The following is a 24,090-nucleotide window of genomic DNA, read 5'->3' as shown; positions in this document are numbered from 1 at the left end:
GATGCTTAAACTTTTTTATGCATCTGAATACTAGTGTGGTTGTAAAACCACTCCTATTTAACTTAACTTGGCTTTGCAGTACTGATAGTAGCTGCACCTGTGTGTAGGAAGGAGATGGATGTCTGTCTTACCCTGCTGAAGGTCTTTAGTTCCTTTTGCTGCTGCGTAAAAGACTTCAGTGCCTTACCCTAGGTTTCCTCCATTGCTTCTGTTGCCTAATTCTGAAGGTGCGGACAGAGTACTTTGAGAGAGAGGGAGAGGAAGGACACTGACTTCTTTTGGCCAAAGAAAGTGTTAGTTAGATGGTCACCTTTCCATTCCCTTTCTCCATATTAATGGGGAGGGCTCTATTTTGGAGATTGATTTTTAGAGTTATGCTTGGTGCTTTTCCTATAAGTATAAAAATTAGGTTTTAGAGCTGTGGAGTGTATTTTCATGTAAAATCTTCACTGGATGGCTTTATCTCAGAAGTAGAAAAATACTCCAGAGTAGAACCTTCTACAGCTCTCTGAAGTTTTCTGATTTTCCTCACATATTTGAGCTAAATATTTGCCGAAGTTATACACTTGGTAGATGGTAGTGGTAGCCAGATCACTTTTCATGTAAAACTGTCTGGAAGTCTGGTGGGTTTCCCTCTGCTTTTCTGTAGTAGTACTGCTTGCCGTAGGACTATTAAGTGCATTTATAGGCCCTTCTTCTTTGGAAACTGCTTGAAACAGCATGGCCTGGCTTCAGGTGGAAATAAGCTCAATAACTCTTACATCCCCCACTGGATTTTCAACTAAAATGCTGCTAATTGCTTTGATTTTTTTTTCTTAAACTTAATGATTCTAACTTAGATTATGCTAGCTACTCAGAAAGCCAGGAGATGCTTTATTTCTGACTAGCTGTTAATATTGCATCAGAAACCTTAAGTCTTACCTGTTTTCATGCGCTTGTTGTCTTCTAACCTTTATTCTGTCTAGCTGTTGTATTTAATTTCTGTATGGATGCTCTTCGTAGAGAAAGCATACAGTAGTGTGTGACTATGTTTGGAAAGTGTTTTGACATCCCTTTTAGTCATGCTAATTTTTTCATAATTACATAAAAATACAAATGTTTTACTTGAATTATTATGAAATGAGTCATTAAAGGAAACGTGTTTCAAAACCCTGGAACTGAACAAAGAAACAATAGCAGTCCTTAGAAGTAAAGTGCAGAATCCCTAACTGATGAACAGGGCTTTTTGCCTTTTTTGTTGTTGTTGTTTTGGTCAAATAGACTTTGACCCTTTCGATTTCATGGCAATCCAGTTTCTCTCTAAAGGTAATTTTGCTGTCAGTGATAAAAGTGGATGCAGAAATAACAGTTGCAGCTCTTCCAGCAAGTCATGAACACCACACTTCTTGTGGCTGTGATGAGTGGAAGAATGCAGTCATTGTTGCAATAGAGTCCTGACAACTCCCAGGAGTTGTTACTGGCATTGCACAACTCTGTTTTAGTTTATTATGTTTTATGGTTTTTTTTAATTAAACAAAGGATTAATTCAGAATCTATTTGTGTGTGTGTTCTTTTATACAGCTCAGTACCTGCCTTTTCCTCTGAGAGTATCTTGTGTGTTCCTATACTGTTGAGGTTAAATACATTGCAAACTTTGCAGATATCCTTGCTGTGCATTTAATCATTGTAATCAAATACTGAGTTGAGAGATTTTAGAGTAACTTGCTTTTGAATTGCTCTGGAATTGTAACTAGTTTAAGTAGAGAATAACAGGATAGCAAAAGCATTTCCAAGGACTGAGTGAAACCGTTAAGCCTTGGAAGTTGTTGAAATAGCATATTATAAAATGTGCATGTATATTAGTTAAACTGATCTCAAAACTGTTCCAAGCTTGGATAGTCTGGGGGGGATGTGAAGAAGACAGAGGATACTTAAATTGTTTTGGTCTCGAGGTGATTCAAGATGCCGGACTTAAAACCAGCTGTTACCGTGGGTATTAGCTATTATCACTGCTAAAGTGCTTTGTAATTTGTAGTTTTCTTTGTGCAGAAAAAAAGTTCCAAGGCTTCACTAGATGGTCCCTGTAGTCTTAAAGAGGTCTCTTTGGTTTTTACAGACTAGTAGAGTTATGTGTTCTATTGTCAGCCTACGAGGGTAAAAATTTAGGAGGAACAGTTACTGCATGTTCTGTGTGTTCTGCCTAGCTCTGTAATGATTTCTCAGACTGCAGTTGTTTAGTCCTTGCAGTATAACTTAGATTAAGTAATGTCAACATTCCAGGGACACATCTAGATTTTTGCAATAGCTTCACCACATGCTGGGGTTTGTCCCTTGTTTTTCCGTGTAAACAAGGAGTAGTTTAGTGCTGTTTGCTTGCCTTTTGCTGCAGGGCCTTGTGCCAGGACCTGTCAATCCTGTCGTCTCCTCTTCATTCTTCTGCCCTTTCTCCCCCAGTTCATCCCTGTCCTGGTAATGTCTCGCCTCATCCAGGTTTGTTTTCAGCCAGTTTGAGGCCTGGCTGTGAGACAGTGCTGCTGACAGCAGGGAGGAAAGAGGGAAGAATGGACTGCAGTAGCCTCACTTAAGGAGCTATAACTTCTTATCCTTAGGGTATAGTTTTATGTTGCACTAATTCCTGAAAGCAGATAGTCCTGCACCCTTCCAGTTCCTCCTGTCCACCCCTGTTTGCCCACGTCCTTCTCCTCTGCCCTGCATCCCATCAAACCAGTTGTGTGGGAGCCCAAGGAGCTGGTTGTGCCCACTGAGTTAATGGAAACATTTTTTTTGAAAACCATCGGTAGATGGGAACGCAGGGCAGAGGATGGGAGGGAATGTTACTCCTTGTGGCATGCTGCCATTAGGTATGATTAGATGTTCCATGAAACAGCTGGAGAATTCAGCCTGTGCTTACTCCTGGCTGCTAACCAAGATCGATATCACGTAAAAGTTTATTCTGTGTTGACAGAATGCTGTCTCTACAAAGAATGCTCCTTGATTGTAGCAGAGGGAAGGCATGAATATTGCAATACATAAGAGAAATGATTTTTTTTCCTAGGCAGCAATTTTTTTTAATTGCATAAGCATTTTGACTCAGTCTCTTTACTTGTTTGACCTCTGTTCCAGAAATAATTCTAATTTTAGTAATATCTATAATAATAATATTTATTTTGATTCAAACATAAATTACATTTAAAGGAGAAAATCCATTTAAGCCAAGGAGGCAGCTTTTCGTGGTGAGAAGGGGGAGTGGGTGAAGGGTGATGTTCACAAGTCCAGGTCTCAGTGGAGTTGTACAACAGACAGAGTGCTTTGTACTGCACTGAGAAAAGCATGGGGGATGTGTGCACAGTTTGCTGTTTTGAAAGTGAATTGGATCATCATGTTTTGTGTTACAACAGAAAGCTGAGATTATCAGGATTTGACTCAATAAAATACATGACATTATTTTGATAATCTTACTGTTTTGTTTTTTCTTTTCTCTATTTTACTGAAAAGTATGGGAGGCACAATTCCGCCTGCTCCAGCCAATACCTCCACAGAGGAGACAAGTAAGGTGAGATACAAAAAAATTTATCATTGAAAATTAATATTTGGATGCTGCAGAAATTACTGAGCAGCAGAAGGGGAAAAATTGTTGTCAGTTTTCACTCAGATAGGGTGGGTGAGTGTGACAATTCAGTCTGAAGCCTGCCCATTGTGTGTTGTAGATGACTTGTTACAGATGGCTTCCTAGTTTATTTCAAGGGTTATCATGCTCCATTTCCCTAATCCTGAATGCCTGATGTTCTCTGCAATGCAAATGCCAAACAGAGTCTTGACTTCTTTTTTTATGTTCGCACTGTCTGTTTATAAACCTCTTCTTTAGTCATTAGTGGATTAAATTATAATCTTTTCATGAGAAGAAATATTAACGAGCATGATAAGTAATGAAGTGAACAGTTGAACTATCAAATTTTTAACACAGTATTGTGGAAGAGATTTTCATTGGAATTTGTCTGTTTATTTTAAGGGAGATAATAAATTTGCCTTGTAGATATTTATATCAGGATTTTTTCAAGCATGAAATTCTTTTGGAAAAATGGATTTTTTTTTTTCAAATTTAACAACACCGTGGATGCTGGAATTACTGGCTGGTTTGAGCTATATGGAGGGATTGTGTGTATGTACTGAGTGTAGTCTGTGACACTGAAGACAACAAGCAGCTTATGTCTGTGATAAAGCAGAATGTGCTAAGTTATGGGTTTCAGATGAAATTTACTTAGAAGTTGATAAGAAAACCTTTGAAAATTTTTGAAAAAAACATTTTAAGTATGTATAGGTGGCAACAATCTCTGACCTTGGCAAATGGAAACAATATTTAAATCATAGTCATCAGCTCCTTGCTAAAGGACCTTAGCTTAATAGTATTAGATTGCGAGATTTTTTGATCCAGAGAATGTGTGAGGGAAGGCAGGAAGATTGGAGAGGTTGATTAGTAATCATTGCAAAACTGGTACTGAATTAGGTGTTATTTTGATTGTTTGGTTTTGATTATTGAATCACATAATTTGAAGGACAGGCTTTACCAATTACAGAAGTTCATGAGTCCAGATTTGGGCTGTGAAATATTTGCATACATGATAGACTTAATCTGAGAGGAGGAAAAAAGGAGATTAGTATCTTAAAAATAAAATGGTTCAACTGTAGAGTGATCTGATTTTTCTAATACATTGTTATTAATGAGAGTAGAAATAGATTATCAGTCAGAAATAATGTATGCTTACAAATATATTTCTCTCTCAGGGCAAAGCAGAGGAACAGCCAGAGGAGCCGGTTAAATCACCAGAACCAGAAAGTGAAGAGAGTGACTTAGGTAGGGAAAATAGATGACTTTATTGCATTTTGCCAATGTGAAAATTATTCTGAAAATCTCCTCTCTTTAGATGGTGCTTAGTCTTGTGTTTTGTTTTTCCTCCAGAAATCGACAATGAGGGAGTGATTGAACCGGACAACGATGACCCTCAGGAAATGGGGGATGAAAATGTGGAGGTAAGCACAATATTTTCAGTGTGGCAGTAGGAAAGATAGGGAGAGGTTTTGCATTTAATCAAGGATAGCAGCTGAGGGAGGATGAGTACTGTATTATCTGTGCAGCCAGCTGTTGCTTTGTCTCTTTTTCTTCTAAACAGAAAACTTACTAGCTTAAAATCACAGTTTTTCTAATTCAAGATCAGAGTCAATCAAAAAGTTCCACAAGGAAGATCAGGTCAGAAAACAACAAAGAACCTTATCAAAACACCCATGAGAACTAGATACGTAGAATTCTGCCATTATTAAACTTAGCTTTCGTTCATTTTGTAGCCAAAAATATTGTTGGATAATGTCTTCGAGCTGAAAATAAAGGTTTTTGTGGCTTTTTTTGAACTGTGATTTCAATGCAAATTAAAATAAATATTCAGGAATTGGAAAACTGAAGCTCTTTCCTTTGGTGCTGTCTTAGCATGGTAATTCTGGCCTAGACTCTACAGCTTTTGGATTTTGTGTGTGTTTTTCATTTTATTTTGTTAGGTCACTGAAGAGATGGCGGATCAAGCTAATGAAAAGAAGATTGAAGCGATAAATGCTCTAAGCGAAGGTGATAACTTGTTTTTTAGTACATATCCAAAGACATTAGGTTTCATTCTCCTTTAAAAGAAAAGTAAATATCTTGGATCATTTTGAATGCTTCCAAGGAAGAGAAGACCCACTGCTTGTTTGATATTCAGAATTATCCAGAATATGAAAGCTTCTTGAAGTGCTGCCTTCCCAATGTCACTATAGTTTTGGGGAAGGCAGGAGAGGGGAATGAGGCACTGCAGCATCTTAATTACAAATTGATCATAATAGTACTTCCCTGCATATTATGATTAGTGTCTCTAGTGGTTTGTCTTAATGCAACGAAAAGCTGTATAATAAAGATGTGACATCCTAATTGATTACATTCAAAGTTAAATGTTCCCAATTTAATTGGGAAAAGTCTCTCTTCTCATCCAGCATTAATTTTGGAGTGTGTATGTCAGTGCCATAGCAAGAGGGAGAAATTGATTTTCCATTGTTGATAATTTTCTATCTAAGAAGTGCCTAGGGACTTAACACCCTGTAAGGCAGGTTTGGGAATTTGGATGTAATTTCGTTGCATAATGATTGAAACTTCACTGGTACTTATATTTAGGTGAACTTCAGAAGGCTGTTGACTTGTTCACAGATGCTATCAAGCTGAATCCTTGTTTGGCCATCTTGTATGCCAAGAGGGCAAGGTGAGTCATAAACTGCTGATGTATGTTTCTGCCTGTTCTGTTATTTCCCTTAAGGTGTCTAAATATAATGGCAACTTGAGGATCTATGTAAACTTAAATCACATGAGGCAAAGAGAAGTGCTCATTTCATGCATTTTTCCTTATATGTGATTCACCAGATTTGCTGAAGCAGCCATATAAAGGATCTTGATAATAAATACAGAATGGTGTTCCAAAATGCATTGTGGTAATACTGTTGAGGAAACTTTCCTGTCTGACCTTTCAGGAGCCATTCTAGCAGTCACACTCACACCACCTGCCCTGGGCCTGAAGCCCCTTTGTAGCTACACACCCCACACTCAGTCAGTCCAGGTGTCCTTGCTGTCTTGACCCTGGGTTTCCCATAGCAGAGGCTCAGACATCTGGATCCTTAAAATAATTTAATCATGGTGCAATAACAAAATAACAGCTCCCTCCAAGGAGGGACTCTGAACAAAGGAAGCCCTGGGTTTTTATGCCTTCACAGCCTTAAGTGTTGGAAGGTCTGGAGTCCTCAGCTCCTGCAGTGTCTCTGAGTGTCCGGTCATCTGGCTGAGCCACAGATCGCTGGGCCTTTTGTTGTGCAAAGGTCTCTTCACCCAGAGCTCAACCTGCAGCTGCACATCAACCTGTCTGCACCAAATGTATTCCTCAGCATTAGGGTTTTTAGTATGTTGAGATAGAGTAATGCTGGGTAATAAACATTTGTAAAATCTGAAGTTTATTCTGGGATTAAGATGATTGAAATGATATCCTGTGTTAATACAAACTTAATTATGAATCCTGTGAATTCTCTCCCTGTCATACCTGCTAAATAGACTTATTCAGTGTGAAGTAGACCCGGTTCTGTTCAACACTCTTATGTTTGAATAGGACACATCTATATCTCAACCCATTCACTACCCACCTCACTGTTAATTACATCTGCCAGACTGCAGATGATGCATTGGAAACTGTCAGATTTGTTGTGTGGTAACCCTAACTTCATAATGCACAAACATCTTTATCTATCTAATTCTGGGCAGGTATGGGCTGCAGAAGCAGAAGTTTGGGGTTCTTTCTCTTTTTACACAAAAAACCCTACTAACTGTGGATTATTTGATAGTTTACTGGGTCTTTTCCATAGCAAAGTATAATTCAAATAAATGTTCAACTTTTGGTGACTTTCGTGAGATTAATTAGTGTCCTTTAACTGTTCTATTCTAGTACACCTTATCTGGTACCTGCCCTGCTAGTTTTTTCTTTTCCATATTAAACTTTTTGCATGTAACACCACCTGTGTACCTTAATACATTGTTGTTGTTGTTGCCATCAAAACAGTGTTTTTAAAATCTCTTACAGTACTGTATCTTCTCAGGGTTTAGCAATGAAAAATAAGAATGTTAGGGGAAATGTAAAAGTTACCTTAATTTGGTCTGTTGTAGAAAGAAATGAACAATATATTAAGATATTGTAAAACTTGCCATGCTGATCCAAATGCTATGAGTAATTCACCCCTTGGATTTTGGTTCTGGGGGGTTTGTGCTGCCAGCAGCATTGGAACGTTTGTCACTGGTGAAGTGTAGCTTTGGAACACAGACACTTTGTCTACCTGTTTGTTTCTAGAAGACCATGTGTGACTTTGTGTTTGCTTTGTAACAAGCCTTAATGATGAAGTTACAGGCATTATAATTGTTGATAAACTTTTCAAGTAGATGTAAAAGGACAGAAGGTCTGACTTGGAGTATGTTGAATATTGAATACTCTTGTCAATTCAGGAATGTTTTCTAGTGTCTCCTTCGGAGATTTTTAATTTGAAATGCCCGAACCTCCCGAAGTACCACTCTAATAGTCATCTGATATGCTTGTGTATTCTAAAATTTGCAGTTATTACACTTAACTGACAAGGGATTGGGGCTGCTTGCTAGGTTTGTGTTTGTTTTGCTGCTTTTAGTTTTCATGCCTCATCTCCTCATGACTTGAGCTGTTGATCCTTGTAGCCTGTATAACTCTTCATGCTTTCTCTGTGTTACTGTATTAAAGACTATGTAATATAGCATGCAGAATATTACTGTTGTTTTGTTCAAATTGCTAATTGCCATTTTCTATAGACTCCAGACACCGGTGGGGCTGAACTGTCCTTTGCATTTATGTATCCTTTCCTTCTGCACTAGAGTTATTCTTGCTGGCCAGGCTTGAGTCTGAACAACAAATGCTTTCAGTTCTTGCTAATGATTCACCTACAATTCTGGGAGGGTGAGACTAAATTTTAGTGACTTTGTTACTGCTACAAAATCTTTTTTTAACTCAGCTCTTCAAATACATTATTTCACTAGCTTGCCTGTTAGTCATCCAAAATTATTTCCAGCTTAAGTTAGTAACTTGGTATTTCAATATGTACAATAAATGTTCTTGTTCCCACAGTGTTTTTGTGAAACTACAGAAGCCAAATGCTGCCATTAGAGATTGTGACAGAGCCATCAAGATTAATCCTGACTCAGCACAGACCTACAAATGGAGAGGGAAAGCACATAGGTAATGAACTGCACCTGTACTTCATACTGTCTTTACTTACTTGGAGGGAACAGTTTTGTTTATATATTCTCTCCTTCTCTGTGTCTCTGAACTGTCTGTCTTGTGCCTGAGAGCAGTAACTGTGAGCCAAGAAACCATTGTGCTGAGTATGTGGCTTAGAGGAAAGAAAGGACAATGGTGATTTATTGATGGCAATTTATGAGCAGTCCTGGCACTGTCTCTTTGTCTCTCTCTCTTTTTTAACATATCTTCTAATGGCTTACTGCTTTTCTGAAATATGAGATCTAGGGCTGTGTATTTTATTTGTTTTATTTGTTTGGAGGTCTTTTGGTTTCACCTGGTTCAAGTTTTTTTTACTAACCTATAATTCTTGGACATCTCTGCTCTCCTTATTCCTTAGATCCTAGAGCTCTTTTAAATAGTAAATTGAAATGCCTACTTATTAAGGAACCATTTGTTGCAATTGAGAGTGGTGTTAAGCAAACGGTGTAGTTATTTAAAATGGCATTAAGCATCTCCCCCCAGCTATAGTTTAACTGGGTTTTTTTTTGTTTTGGTTTGGTTTTTTTTTTAATGACAGTAAGTCAAAAAAAGGTGACCCTTCTCATGGTCGGTATGAAAGTGGAAGAAGTAAATGTTAATAGAACTTAAAAAAAAAGTGTTCAAAGTGTAGTATGTTAATGTCTGCAGTTTTAATACACAGTGTGGAGCCTAAGAGTGAAAAGACTGGAGCATAGTTTGAATTAATACCTCTGTCTGTGAGCAGAAGTGCTTTGACCGTTTAGTAATACTACCATTTGCTTAAATTTTTTATTACCCGCAGTTTGTATAAATTAATAGTAAAGAAGTGTGCACAGGAGCTTGTATGACCTCTTCAACTAAGACATGGTGCATCCAGGCAGCTAGGAAGTTTGAGTGTTGAGTAAACTTGAGGTAGTGGTGGTATAGACTTGTACAGAACACTGAACGTTTAGTTTTACACTGAACATGTGCCTAATAGTGCAGAATATTTTATTAGTGTGCTTCACATGTTTAGGTACCTTCTTCCTGTTAGATCCTTCTTGTTTATAGCAGACAATGACACCAGCTCACAGAGGGTTTTTTACTCATTGTTACTTCAAACAAAAGTTACTCTAAGTGTCTGAACAAGCAAGCAAGAATCCTCTAATGGTATTGTGGTGTGCAGCTTAGAGGAAACAGCATGATTATTAAATGTCCATGAGTCCTTGTAACTCTAGGTAAAAATTCTGAATGCTGCATGATTAAATATTTTGAAGAGCTGTAGGTGTTCAGTTTGCTTTTTCCTTCTGAATGTTGGTGTCTTCTGCATTCCAGACTTCTTGGCCACTGGGAGGAGGCTGCTCATGATCTCGCATTAGCTTGTAAACTGGATTATGATGAAGATGCCAGTGCCATGCTGAAGGAGGTGCAGCCAAGAGTAAGTAAGGAAGAATGTTGGAGATCTCTCCTGTATTTTTCTGAGTGACATTGCTGCCTTCATGTTCTTCACTAATATGCATTGCCTGGTGAAAATGTGTTCATATGTCATCTGACACTGGAAACTGAGTTTTTAAATCCTCTGTCTTCAGTCACAGCTGTTTATGGCTGCGTAGAGAAATTGAGTTTGTAAGACTGGACGTGTAACTGAAATATGAAATATGTTTCTTTTTAAAATTTTAACAGAAGAATCTGGAGCAGTTGAAGTTTGCCAAGTATTTTAGAATCTAGACTAAAAACATTCAGAAGAGCAAGATAACATTGATAATGGATTTTTTTCCAAGATGTTTCTGAATTGATCAAAGCTTTGTCCTAAGCACGTTTTCCAAAGGAAGCATTTTGCTGTGGTTTGTACTTTCATTAGTCTGCCCCATGAGGGCAGCCTCAGCTCTGCACGACTGGTTTTCAGCTGTTCTCGTGTGGCTGACCCCAGAATTCTTCTAAGGAAGAACTTCTGTGTAACAAATGTAACACTGTTGATAGCAGGCTTTCTTTTTCATCTATTTCTGCCCGTTCCTTTGAAGTGGTTGAGACACCACAGATGGCAGCAGTTGCGTTGTATTGGGTTTACAAGGGAAGTTTGGGGGAAGGTGGAGACTGCAGGGCTTGCCTCTTGTAAGAAGAGACATGAGGCTGCCCCTGTATCAGATGGAGCCAATTCCAGCTGGCTCCTGACCTGACTCACCACTGGCCAAAGCTGAGCCAGTCAGTGATGCTGGTGGTGTTTCTGTAATAACATGTTTGAGAAAGGGGTTAAAAAGTGCAGCACAACAACTATGAGAGAGAGGGAAATGAAGAAAAATATGAGAGAAGCAACCCTACAGACACCAAGATCAGTGAAGAAGGGAGGGAGGTGTGCTAGGCATGGGATCAGAGATTCCCCTGCAGCCCTTGGAGAAGGCTGTGGTTAAGCAGATTGTCCCCCTTGAACCCACGGAGGCGCACAGGGGAGCACATATGGAGGATCCCTGCAGCCCATGGAAGATCCCATGCCAGAGCAAGAGGATGAGCCTGAAGGAAGCTGCAGCTCATGGAGAGTCCACACTGGGGCAGGCTCCTGGCAGAAACTGCAGTCTGGGGAGAGGAGCCTGTGCAGAAGCTGGTTTTCTGGCAGGAGCTGTAGCTCCTGGGGGACCCATGATGGAACAGTCTGTTTTTTAAGGACCCTGTGGGGAGGACCCATGCTGGAGCAGTTTGTGAAGGGCAGTATCCTGTGAGGTGACCACAAGCTGAGGCTGGAAAAAAGCTGTGAGGAGAAAGGAGTGGCAGAGCTGCAATGTTGTGAACTGACCACAGCCCCCATCCCACTGTGCTGTTCAAGGTTGGGGGAGGAGGTGAAAGAGTGGGGGAATGAAGCAGTAAAGTTGACCTTTGGGAAGAAGATGGTTTTAGTTTTGTCTTTGTTTCTCGTTGTCTGACTATTTTTAATTGGCGATAAATTAAATTAAGCTTCCCCATGTTGACTCTGTTTTGCCCATGATGGTAATGGATGAGTGATCTCTGTCTTGAGATAATCTCAAGCCAGGAGCTTCTCCATCTTATTTTCTCTCACTGTCCTGTTGGGGACTGAGGGAGCGGCTTAGTGAGCATCTGGCAACCAACCAAGCTTAACCCACCACATGCATAAACATTCCTGTGTCTAATAACTTAAGCTTTCCATTTTTCTGCCATGTCTTTGTAGAAGATGCTGTCTCCAGCAAAATGACAATGGAAACCATTTCACAACCTATTAGTCTTCTGTGTTGGAGATTATTGATCTGTGGTTAATGTAATTAAGTCTTAGGTCTCAACTCTTTTTTTTTAAAAGGTATACTTAATGCTTGGCTGAGGGGGAACCTTCTATTTCCCCATTAATCAGCTGATGCATAGAAACAGCGGAGTATCTGTGATACATTGATGTGTGGTTGCCAACTGCATGGGAATTTGTGTATGTAGCTCAAGGAAAAATGTATGATCTTTTCATGGGTGATTTTTAAAATCGTTAAGTGAAGATGATTTGTTCACCTAATTTATTTGCTTCAAGCTTTCCTAGAACTTTTTACTTTGTAGCACTTTCAGCTAAAAGTCTGAGTCAAATTCTAAAAATATTTAGTTCATTTTGATAAATACTTCGAAATAATGAAAATCCGAACTTTGGAAGCTCTTTATGCTTCATTAAAAAGAAAATAGGACACTTCTCTCTTAATGAGCCATTGAATGGCAGTAACATGAGGTTCTGATAGCACATACTGCATTTGATCTCAGTCAGTCCTGCTGCCTGCAGTGTGCTTTCTCTGGCAGATACACTTCAGGAATAATGTGGTCTTGAATGAGTATCTCCCATCTAAAATAAGTTATATCAAAGCTTTGCTGCTTATAAAATAATTTCTTCCTTTAAAGAGTGTGCTAAAAGAATACAAGAGTATTCATTGTCATAGTAGTATCTCTGTTCTTGCAGTGTGATTTTGCTGTGTGTTTTTTTGTTACAGAAGTGTTGGAGAGCAACCATTGTACATGATTTGTGAAATAACAAACCATTTTTTGCAGTGATCTGCATGGATACGTTCCATTTTCAGGAAAGCAGTGCTGCAGTTAGTTCTGTTGTTAAATGAGCCCTGACTGAGGAGCCTTAGGGAATTCATTGCTAACTCCTCTCTTTTGCTGGGGCTGTAAATTTGATACACTTGAGAAAAAGTTAGTGATAGGAGGCAAACTTCCTCCCCACCAGCCCTTTCCTGGTTTGGTTGAGGAATTCTTTGGTCTGCTTATGTGCTGTAGAGGCATCTGCAACAGCATAACATTATCTATAGAGTGTGTGTGCACAGGGGGAATTATACTTTCTGTTGTGCCCTTTTCCAGGGTACTTGCTGGTTTTAGCCCTCGAAAAATCACTATTTCAGCATAAAAGCATGAGGGGACATGGAATGATAATGTGTTTAAGTTCTAACTATGGTGCAAGTCCCCAAACTATTGCAAAAAAAGTATACTAGAGTGCATGTTCTGGTGAATGCAGTCAAGGCTGAGTAGACATGAATAACTGATTGCCATGGGAAGAAAGTAGCAAATGGCTCCTAAACCAAAGAGGCTTTTAGGATGTAAAATCAGATCTTAATTTTCTGGTGAAAGCAGAAAAGCCTGCATGTATTTTGTATTGAAATACATTGTGTGATATACTAGAAATGTATATGAAGTTTTGGTATTCTATTGTTACAGGCTCAGAAAATTGCAGAACATCGACGAAAATATGAGCGGAAGCGTGAAGAAAAGGAAATCAAGGAAAGAATGGAGAGAGTGAAGAAGGCACGGGAGGAGCATGAGAAAGCACAGAGGGTGAATATTTAGGCTTTAATATTTCTTAATAATTTGGAGAGTGTTGTTTTGGTTATAATGAATTGCAGAGAAAAAAAAATTAAATTTAAAGTCTTAAATTTTAGAGAGTTGGTTTCTGTCTTGATTACTTGACCAGTAATGAAACCTGGAGAAGAAGGCATTTTACTGCATCTGTTTTTATAGCTTATGACAAAAACAGTGTCTGGAATCTCCACTAATCCTGTATTTCAAAAAGTCAGTTATTGTAAGACTGTTCCGGAATAGTTTTCACTTACGTATCTCAAAATGGGAGGGTTTAAGTTCAGGATAATACTCTGCTTCTTTTCCTCAATTCCTGATGCAGTTTGCTTGTTTTTTCTTTGCGCTGTAGTGATATATTTTTATACACTGGGGGTGGGAGTTCTAAAAATACAGTTGGGGAACTAAAACAAATCATACAGTTCATATTCAGTAAAAACATATTCTGCGTAACTTACCTGCAATAACATACATCAAGAAGAGTAGACAGCTACTTCTTGTCAGTGGTTTTGTACATAGTGAAGTGCTTTGTTTATTGTGGTAGCCTACCTGCCTGAAACAGTCTTGGCTATTTTTTTTTCTCCTAAACCCAGTTGAGCAGTAGCAAACAGGCTGCAGTTCCATTGTTTTGTGTGGAATGATGTGCTTTCATCTGCAGGAGGAAGAAGCAAGACGACAGGCAGGAGGAGCTCAGTTTGGTGGCTTCCCAGGTGGCTTCCCAGGTATTTTATTTTTAAGCACCAATACTTGAGGTAGAGGTGGCTCTTGTTTCCATATGGAGTATTATAACTACAGTTTTTACAGCATTTGTTCTCAAGACAGAGAAAAAAATATTTTATGACTTTTAGAACTTGTCTACAAATAACTCTTGGAGCACTAGTGGGAAGAGGGATGGGATTCTTTCTCCTAAAGAAGATTGATGCTATGTAGCAAGTAGAGGGAAGACAGAAATCAATAATTGATAGTTAACAGAATGAAAGGATTTAGGTCTAGGTAAACAAAGAAGTAGAATTTGCTTGATAATGTGTTGAAAATCCAGAATAAAAATGTTTTCTAAATTACCCGGGGTGCCTTGGACCCATTCTGCTTAAGAACAATGGTTTTACAGTTGAAAATTTGGATTGAATATTATGGAAATCTGTGCTGGTTGCAAGCTATTGTTGAACAGAAGAGTTTTTAAAGGAGGTAGTGCAGATTATCTTATAGAAAAGTTGTCCTTGGCAGTTCCACAAAAATCAGACTTTCCATGTTATTTTTTGGTAGAATGAACTGGTGAGAAACAAAAGTAAGTACTAATGCTCTTGAAGATTGAGATGTAGTTGAGGTAGGGTATATGTGTGCTCCAGTTGGATCAGCAGCCAGATAGAGATGATATGTACCATGCTCAGCACAGCTAGGGAAGCTGCTGATTAAGGATTCAGTAAGAGAACCTCAAGCATTTTTTTTTTTCCTTTGGTGGTATAATTTTTTCAAACCTGAAGTTCCCACCAAATATGGAATGTACCGGGATATACTACTACTGATCTGCCTTTGCCCTGAATTGTTCACCCCAGGCATTCAAACTCCTCATTTTCCTGGGCTTTGGACCCACCTGATTTAAGTTAACCAGAAAAATAACTGTACTCATTACAAGCCTCCTATTCAATTGGGTTAAAAACACAGATGAAATAAGATGTAGGTCTTCACAGAAAGAGAAGTTGAAGACCCTGCTTTCCATTCAGTGGACCAGCTGTAGCATTATGGAAGACATGGCCTTAGAGATGTGACAAGGACAGTATGTCTTAGTCTCAGTGAGCTTCCTGTACAGATGAGTTAAATGTTTTTCATCATGCATTTTTCTTGTGTTGGGTTTTCAGGTGGATTTCCTGGGGCTATGCCTGGAGGTATGCCAGGAATGGCAGGTATGCCAGGTCTCAATGAGATTCTCAGTGATCCAGAAGTTCTTGCAGCCATGCAGGTGAGTATTTCTTAAAATCAAAGCTACATGTTTTGAATGAGAGAAGAACAGCACTTATGAGCTTAAGGGGAGGGAGGAAGATGTGACCTGGAAAGCAATGGAAGGCTTGCTTATTTCTGTTGTAAAATTCTTTCCTTGTGTATGTGACGCCAGCCTGTCTGGATTCACTGTTAGCTATTTTTCAAACTAGTGGGAGCTTAATCAAAGATGACACACACACCCCCCCTGTTCTGTGATAGGCAACACTATGTGCTGTTTACAGTTTGTCATGTCTTTAGAAAAAGTCTCTCAAATGGTCATTTCCATTCACTGCCCAAACAAAAAATTATTGCTATTGCTATAACATAAGATATTGCAGTAATGTTGAGATGAGGATTGCCTTTCTCTTAGGGGGTTAAGGGTATGGTTTTTTCAAGAGACAAAGTAGTATCAGAATAGTTTTGCATCTTGGCATTTTCTGAATTCATGTTCATAAAGCTTACTTCTCTAGTAGACTTGATTAATTGCTCAATTAACTAATTGCTCAGTGTCATGACTAATTCTACTCAAGAAAAGTATTCCAGCAGATTAAATGGAACATATCTGACAACATCAGTTTTAAGAGCAGGTGGGCTAGGAAAAATTGGAGCCATGTAGTTGTATTTGCATGCTAATATGATCAAGTATAAAGGAGTCTTGTTTCTTTTTCTGGATTGCTGTGGTTAGAGTTACATGTTGTTCTCAGTTCATTGAAACAAAGGCACCACAAGGGTACCTTACTCAGAATGCCCTGGAATCACAAAAAAAAAATCATCACTTTCCATGTGATTTCATGGGTTCCCTTAATGGTTGCTGATGTTGGGAGACACACCTTTACTTACATGGTCACAGTCAACAACGTTGACTTGAATGCAAATCATCCAGAGAAGGCTCTTGACTTGTAGTTGTGTTCCTTACCTGGCTAATTTATGCTGTAATACAGGAGTTTGCAATTAGAGTTGCTGAAAACAGAGTTTTAAGGTGCAGCTAAATGTTATGTGCTTGCCACATGCCTTTAAAAAGACTCCATTGCATGTTGATCTATATACTCCAACATAGGGTAGGACTCTGTTGCAAGAATGTGTGTTGACAATGTTTTCTGATAATGCAGGCAGGCTTTAACATGTACAACCTGTCAGCAAAGCCTTGAGTCTCTTGCTGACCTCTTTGTACAAACTTGACATCTGGGTATGATTTATTTAGCATTCCCACCTTTTCCTAAAATATCCAACTCTGTGTTCTGGTCTTCTCTGAATTGACAGTGTAGGCTCTAGTCTTAAAAGACAGTAGTTTCTACTGCTTGGCTTCTGCTCAGTGCAACTGTGAAATATGTTGATGGATAATGTTATCTGGCAGCTATTATGTCTGTTATCTGAGGTGTTACAAAAAAGTCTGAAGATACTGAATCACACAAGTCACTCCCAAATTGCTGTTTTAACTGATAGTGTGTAGAGGCTTTTCATAGTGAGGAGTTAGTGCTGAAAACTGGAGTATTCTGAGAGTAAAGACCACCACCTCAGTCTTTTTAGACTTGCTATCATTTCATCATCTTTGAGACTATTCTCCATGAGTTAAGACTGAAATATGCCTGAGTCTTTTAACATCTCAGTAAACCTGACAACTGTGTGTGCCTGAACACGAGCTAAATTAAACTGGTTATCCTGTCAACTTCATCTTATCTGTAGAAGCAACCAAAGAGCCAGGTATGGCTGCTTATGGACGTGTTTAGGGAAGTTGTTGCTCACCATTGACGTAAAGATAAGAATCTTACCTGCACTAGATGACCCTGCCTTGGTAGTGGGGCTGGACTGGATGATCTGCAGAAGACTTATTTCTTTAGGATGTTTCCTTTTTTTTTTATTGTCACTGATATTAGTCTTCTAAGCACTAAAGACTCAGAGCAGCAAAACTTCTTTAGCATTTCTTTTCACATCTTCTTAATGACAGTAAGTTGTGACAGTTTGCAGTGGCTTTTAATGCGTGTAATTTTAGCTCATTTTCCCCTAAGCCTTTTAGTCTCCAGAAGAATTGACTGAAATTTTAGTGTTTTTCTTATTTTACTGTTTTGCCTGTCTAGAGGATTCTTTAGAATTTCTTATCTTGCATGTGCAACTGCTTTCTATAGACACAACACGACATTTGTGTTTTGAGTCACGTAGTTGTTCTTTTTATAAGGAGTGATGTGCAAGATGAACCTATGGATTCCTTATTTGACATGTTAGCTATATGTTAGACCCAGACTTCCACCAAAATATGTAAGCTGGAAACAAAAGACCACTGATAATTTTTTTCTTAGAAATATTTTTCCTCCTTCTGTAACTAGACACTAGGTCATTAGGAAAACATTAGAAAACTGAATGTCTCCCTAGTGTCATTTAGAGAACGGTTGCCATTCCACCTTATGTACTAAACACTTCCCTATGAAAGTGTTGATATCCTCAGTCTTAAACTGTATTTTGCTAATGTTGCTTATCAGTGTGAAACCTTGGATGTGTATAACATTTTTATAAACACCATCTAAGGCTCAGAGCTTCCAAGTTGCACAAGTACAGAATCGTTTGTTTGCTGTGAATTTATAGGACCATGAAACATGTAGCAAAAAATTGGATATTTAACATTCATTTGGGTGTGCTTTGATGCAAACCAGTGACTAAGCTTACTCAGCTTTTTGCTCCAGATTCATACATAGGTGAAATCAGATTTAATGATGTGACATGATCTTTATAATAACATGCCCTATTTTGAAATGAATTCAAGAAGTTTTAGGTTGGAAAGCCTTCATTTTTTCTCTTGCACGGGAATACAGTAAAGTGGAGAAAATATGTCTAGTCTCTGTGTTCTGAACTTCAGCATTCCATTTTTCATAGACTTTGCAGATTATCTTTTGTGAGGAAGACAACACACTTGTAAATCCTCCAGTTGGTTTAGGAACCAAGACTAGACTCTTGGTTCCTAACGTGTATAAGATATATCTGAAGTGCATGGGTAATTTCAGGGCAAGTCCACACCTACCAAATGCTGTTTAGGATCAGACTTGTTAAACAGTTTTGAATGCTACACACATGGAGCTGCTTCCTTCTTCAAACTGCATTTGCAAGATGCCTGAACAGAAATAATGCAGTAGGTGTAGCTGTGTTTAATAGCTCCTGTTCTGGAGAAACAGAACTCTTATCCTATTCCCCTTCTCACACAGTGAGCTATTAGGGTAACCAGTTTAGTAATGACTCTGGTGTTTACTGACACAGCTTTAACAACATGCACTGTATCATCGGATTCTCTTTACAGACTTCCTGCCAAGAGTCTAATGTAGTGTTGTCATGTTAAAAGCTGAGCAAGACTAGGTTCATGTGGAACCACGTAACCACTAACTTTTGTAGACTTGTTTTACAAATGCTCTAATTTTTTTTCTCTTTTTGTCCTGCAGGATCCAGAAGTTATGGTTGCATTCCAAGATGTTGCGCAGAACCCAGCAAATATGTCCAAGTACCAGAACAATCCCAAGGTCATGAATCTCATCAGTAAATTGTCTGCCAAATTTGGCAGTAAACCATAAAATCCCTGGTTCTTTAAAAATCGTATCTGAATGGGAAGGATTGGATTTGGCTAACCAGTGTTGCAATAAAACAAACCACTTTACCTCTGATCTTTTTAAGAAGAGGAAGTTCTAAGGAGAACTGCTCTCTAGCCCCAAGCATTTACTTTATTCAATTATTGGTTTATAGAAACCCAAATTGTATTCAGATAACCTAGTTTCAACCATCCCTTCTTGTCCAAGAGTTGCAAGCTTTTATTATAAGTGTTACAGACAGTTTCCTCTGAATGAATGCTTCTGTGAGAAATTGTAATATTTCAGGAGTGTAAGATAAAAACATGCAAATTTTTTTTTTTTTAATTTTTTTTTTAAGGGATTTTTTTTTTTAAGAGGAAAGAACTTTAACAGTTGAAGTCTGTCTTAATCCCCTTTGGACAGAAAAGTTGGCCTAGTCACAAGTAGCAAAGGTGGGACAAGTCTGAAGAATTAACTGGATAAAGGAATTGTCTGCAAATACAGGTGTTTTTTTCCTTTTTTTAAATAGGTGACTGACTTTATGTAGCTATTATCAGTGTAATCATGCTAGCTAGTTACACACTGGAACTTCTGGCAGTACTGCAAATATTGTATCATTTTTGATCACCACAACTGTGCAGGAAAGGTACAAACCTATCCTTTGTGCAGCCTGGCATGATGTACGTATTGCAGAGGCCACAGAGGTTTTGTTACTTGTTCAGTTCTTGTCCAGCACCTTTATGTAACATTTTATTTATAGTCTGGGTCTGGGAGAGCAACTCACTGCCTGTGCTTGTGCTCCTGTCCTTTCCCAGTTGGCAAGTCCTCCACTGGTTGCACTCGCCCTTCCTTGGGGCCATGCTTACCAGGTTACATCTATTTGGAAACTTTAGGGAAGGAATGTTGTTCCCATCACTACCTCTGTCCCACTGAATGCAAGCCATCCAGAACATGTACACACAGAGTTATAAATCGGTGAAGGGGAGAATTCCCAACGAAATTGCAGCTCTGGGTTCTGAGTCTGTTTGAGTCCTTACATGCTTACTGATTAAAATGTCTTGGTCAAAGTCCTGCTGTCTCTTTAGAGGTGATGACTCTTTCTTCACTGCATTCTGTAGTCTTCCGTCTTTTCTTGTATCCTCTTCTTTGAAACAAAGCAAAGCCCCAAAAGAAAAAATCAAAACAAAAAGCTGTTGTGGTTTCATACCTCCATGGTTTGTAGGTATGGGATATGGAGGAAAAGGTGAAGTAATTGGAGCAGACAGAACATTCTTTAACACTTGCAGTTTAACAGCATGGGTATCCTTGAAGCAGTGTCTGTGCTGACAATGTCCAGTGGATTTGTCTACCAATAAAGACAAAGTTGTTGCTTCTGTTTGTCTTAGCTAAAACATCTTTCTGTGGAAAAAATAATCCTAGTTACCTGTTCAACACTTGAGTCTCAAGGTTTGTATTACTTCTTTGGAATTCTGTATCTTAAGCCATAACTGATGTTACCATTCTGAAACAAATCTGGTTTGGTGTAGGAACTCAACAATGGTTGCAAAAAAGTAAATCCCCAAATGCTTTTTCTCATACTAATGACCTTGCAGAATGAAATGTGAATCTTTTTGCTTAAGAAATATAGTTCTGAATACTTCTCTTAGCATTTAAAAAATAAAGTATGGTTTTGAAAAATACAACTTTTTGGGTTTGTTTAACTTTCTGATAAAACCTATATTGCTTAAATTAAATGTGGAAGTGCTTTAATTAAACTATTAAAGCTATGGTTTAAATTGGAACTAAATGCCTAAGGGCTTGTCTTCATGACCAAATGAACTCAAATTACAATGGCATGTTGCTGTGTGCCTGGCTTTTGTTCGTAGTCTTCATCTCCTGTTCCCAAGAGGCGATACGCAAAGTAGGTCACCCCTCACTATAGGCTGAAACTTGACATCTTCATTCAGGCTGGTGCTTATGTGTTGGGCACGAATTAGAGTATTAGAGTATCTTGAATACAGATTTGTTCCCTACATTTTCCTGTTATTCTGTCTTGGCTGTTTGTATCTGTCTACCTATTAGTAGTCAAAAGTAGGAAGTTATCCCTAGATAGTAGAAATGATCATATATGTGTCCTGCCTGCTTGCTTATGCATCAGTTGCCCTTTTGCAGAGTTGATTGGTTAAAGAAAACACTTTCCCTCATTTTGATGTTGATGTTAGCAGTTTAGCTGAATTCCTGTTCTTTGGGAATATGCATCCTATGACTTCTTTGGTGTGTGAGCTTTTGTTGGTTTTAGTGTTACCTCCAAATTAATTGAGGAGCTGTCTGGACCTCATCTGAGTTCCCTGAGTTGGCATGGGGCATGTAAGCAGCTAAACTCGTTTGAACAGAGGTGCAGGTACAGAAAGCTCACTGCATAGGAGATGAGCAAAGACAGTAAGTTCCAAATGTGGGATGTAAGTAGCTAAATGAGGATGTTGTCTTTCTCATTGCTTGCTCCAGTATTTACTGGCTGCTCCTTCAGGTTGTTTGTTCTGTTGCAGCACAGAGTAGGGGTGGTTCTTGTAATAATAATAATAATGTAATAATAATCAGCTCTGCTGGCAGTTTGACTCCCAAAACTGTAAGTGGGTATTGATGTCAGCTAAGGTGGGGTGCTGCCAGGTGCTGACCCCAGTTCAGGTGTACCTTTCTGCCTTGTGAAGCAAGTCCTGTACTGCACTGTTTGGCTGATCCTGTGCCATGGATTAGGTGACCTGGCCTGCCAAGGAGTACAGTGATACACCTGCAGCTGACTGGGAGCAGAGGGTCATAGCCTTGTTACTGTGTGTGTGAATCCGAGTGACTTGACTGTCCTCTGTCATTGACCTGCTGCCCCAAGGGAAAATAGGTGTCAGCTCAGTTGTCTCGTTCAAGCTGCTGTTGTTCACAGGGACCTCTGTTGCATATTAATGTGGAGAATGCAAAGCTTGGTGCCTTTACCAGAATTTTTCTGAAAATTTCTCTTGCTTCGGTGTTGCCCTGTGAATAAATACTCTTTGTCAAAATGGCTTGGATTGTCTTTGTTGGAAGGCAGTGATCAGATGGGCAGGAGCCAGACTGTCTCAAAGTTGAATGAAAGCAGGTGGGATGAGCCTGGGCAGAGCAATGATAGGCCAGAGGCAGAATGGGTCAATAAGTGAGTATTAAAAAGCCATGTAAAGGTAAAACCATGTTATAGAAACGGCTTGTTGCAAGTACTATTTGTAGTTTAAAATGTCTTTAAATGTCACTTCATCTCTCTTGCTTGTTACTTTCATGGCTTTTCCATAAAGCTTGTACAAATAACACTTATGTATACCTGTACATCCCTCTTCTGTGAGATGGAAGAGCAAATAATATTATTATGGGAGCTCATGGCAACTGCTGTCCGAGCAGAGTCCTTCACCCAGTGGGATGGGAGGTTGTGAACCTAGCCTGAGTGAGCTGGAGCCAGGGTAGCTTTGGCATGTACCTTCCCATGGATCATGGCATGCTCCTTACTGGAAGTGTTTGCAGTCCCTTTGCAATCCCACAGGGCATCTAAGCTGAGGAATGCCTCAGTGCTTTCAGGGTTGTAAAGCAAGCAAGTTGTTGAACTGGCAGCAGAGGCCAGAGGGGTGCTTCCTTTAGTTTGCTGCAGGGCAGTCTGGTACTGTCAGTTACTGGTACTGAAGTGGATTGGTGTCCTGGAGCTGGAGGGTAGTTTGACTGGAAAACAGTAGCAGTATTTTCTTCTGATGACTAAAGAAAGGTGTCTTGTGAACCTTATTCAGAGCTCTGCAGCGTGGGCCTTGATCTTGCTTCATACATGATGGAGTAAGGACAGAAATGTAGCAAAGTAGTTCTGTATTACCACAGAGCTGAAGTGGAGTAAAAAATGGCAGCATCCAATTGAATGCAGGCACCTCCATGTTCAGTAGTACAAGACAAGTTATAGGAGGTCAGTAGTGTGATATAAGAAAATGCAAATACAGAGGAAGCAGGAAGTACAGTTTTAATGTGACAAAGAAATGAAGCAGGTCGGGGTGGCTGGTGGACCTGTGCTATGGAGCAATGATAAAATTCAGGTGACTTTGGGCTACGAGTCAGTGATCACCTTGTGAATCAGAGCATAGGTAAGTCATATTCACTTGATGTGGTCCTCATAAACAGGAACTTCATATAAGATAAACCTTCCTTCATCCCTACTGACTGGAGATTCTGAAGTCCCACTGGATGTAAATACTGAGGACTTTCCTGTAAATCTGAATCTTGATGACCAGATCCAGATGTTAACTTGTAATCCTTCTAACAAAGTGTTACTGCTGTACCTGTCTGATGTACATACACTTTGAAAGGTATATTCTAGACGGATGACAAGCTTGAGATCTTGTCAATAAATAAAAGTATTTACAGAATGTGTTAATGGCTCTTTTTTTTAAGTAAGTGGGTTACAAATTTTGGTATCTTTGTTGTTGCACAGGATTTTTTTTTAATGTACAACCATTTATTTCAGTGGCTACAAGGAATATGAGTTGCTACTGTATGTAAAGAAATGAAAGGTGAAGGATTACAGGATTTGGGTTAGCAGTTTATCTTGGAATTTCTTCCTGAAGTACAGCAGCTGAAGCAGTCAGATGGTAAGCATGATTTGTATAGAACAAAGGTATTCAGAAAGACAAGGTACTTATTACTCAAGTGTAAAGTAAATAACAAGGAGCTGAGGTCTAAAGCAGGTAGTAGTAGATTGAATTCCATGATTGAAACATTTCGTTTTCTAACATTGTCATGGTGAGTAAAAGTTACTGGAAATGAATTGAAATTGCATTTTACATTCCAGGAAGAAAAATATCATACCTGAAATCACATAAAAACCAGCACCATGTTCAATAAAATTACCTTTTAAAATAGGCTGAAGGTACAAGTTGTTAGGAAATCATCAGAATTAGATGGAAAAATATCAAGGTACTATACTG

At 38.9% G+C, this 24,090-nt stretch overlaps 1 protein-coding gene across 1 annotated transcript; it reads left to right on the top strand.

The window, feature by feature from the left end:
* Positions 1–3,400: 3,400 nt before the first annotated feature.
* Positions 3,401–20,814, top strand: ST13 (ST13 Hsp70 interacting protein). Its single transcript, XM_029963549.1, has 11 exons — positions 3,401–3,532; positions 4,762–4,831; positions 4,937–5,007; positions 5,527–5,593; positions 6,170–6,254; positions 8,676–8,786; positions 10,122–10,224; positions 13,476–13,592; positions 14,269–14,332; positions 15,467–15,567; positions 19,010–20,814. Exons 1-11 carry the CDS (start codon positions 3,476–3,478, stop codon positions 19,136–19,138), a joined length of 975 nt encoding a protein of 324 aa, XP_029819409.1. The 5' UTR covers positions 3,401–3,475; the 3' UTR covers positions 19,139–20,814.
* Positions 20,815–24,090: the final 3,276 nt, after the last annotated feature.

This window comes from Manacus vitellinus, unplaced genomic scaffold, assembly GCF_001715985.3.
Source record: "Manacus vitellinus isolate BGI_N305 unplaced genomic scaffold, ASM171598v3 scaffold_5_pilon, whole genome shotgun sequence".
Lineage (NCBI taxonomy): Eukaryota > Metazoa > Chordata > Aves > Passeriformes > Pipridae > Manacus > Manacus vitellinus.
Note: the sequence above shows the minus strand (reverse complement) of the source record. Positions and strands in the feature narration are given on the sequence as shown.

Excerpts from the sequence above, each read along its gene's own strand:
- ST13 (XM_029963549.1), top strand. The coding sequence starts at position 3,476 with ATGGGAGGCACAATTCCGCCTGCTCCAGCCAATACCTCCACAGAGGAG. Across the intron at positions 4,832-4,936 it reads AAGTGAAGAGAGTGACTTAG|AAATCGACAATGAGGGAGTG; the intron begins GTAGGGAAAATA and ends TTTTTCCTCCAG. Across the intron at positions 13,593-14,268 it reads AGCATGAGAAAGCACAGAGG|GAGGAAGAAGCAAGACGACA; the intron begins GTGAATATTTAG and ends TTTCATCTGCAG.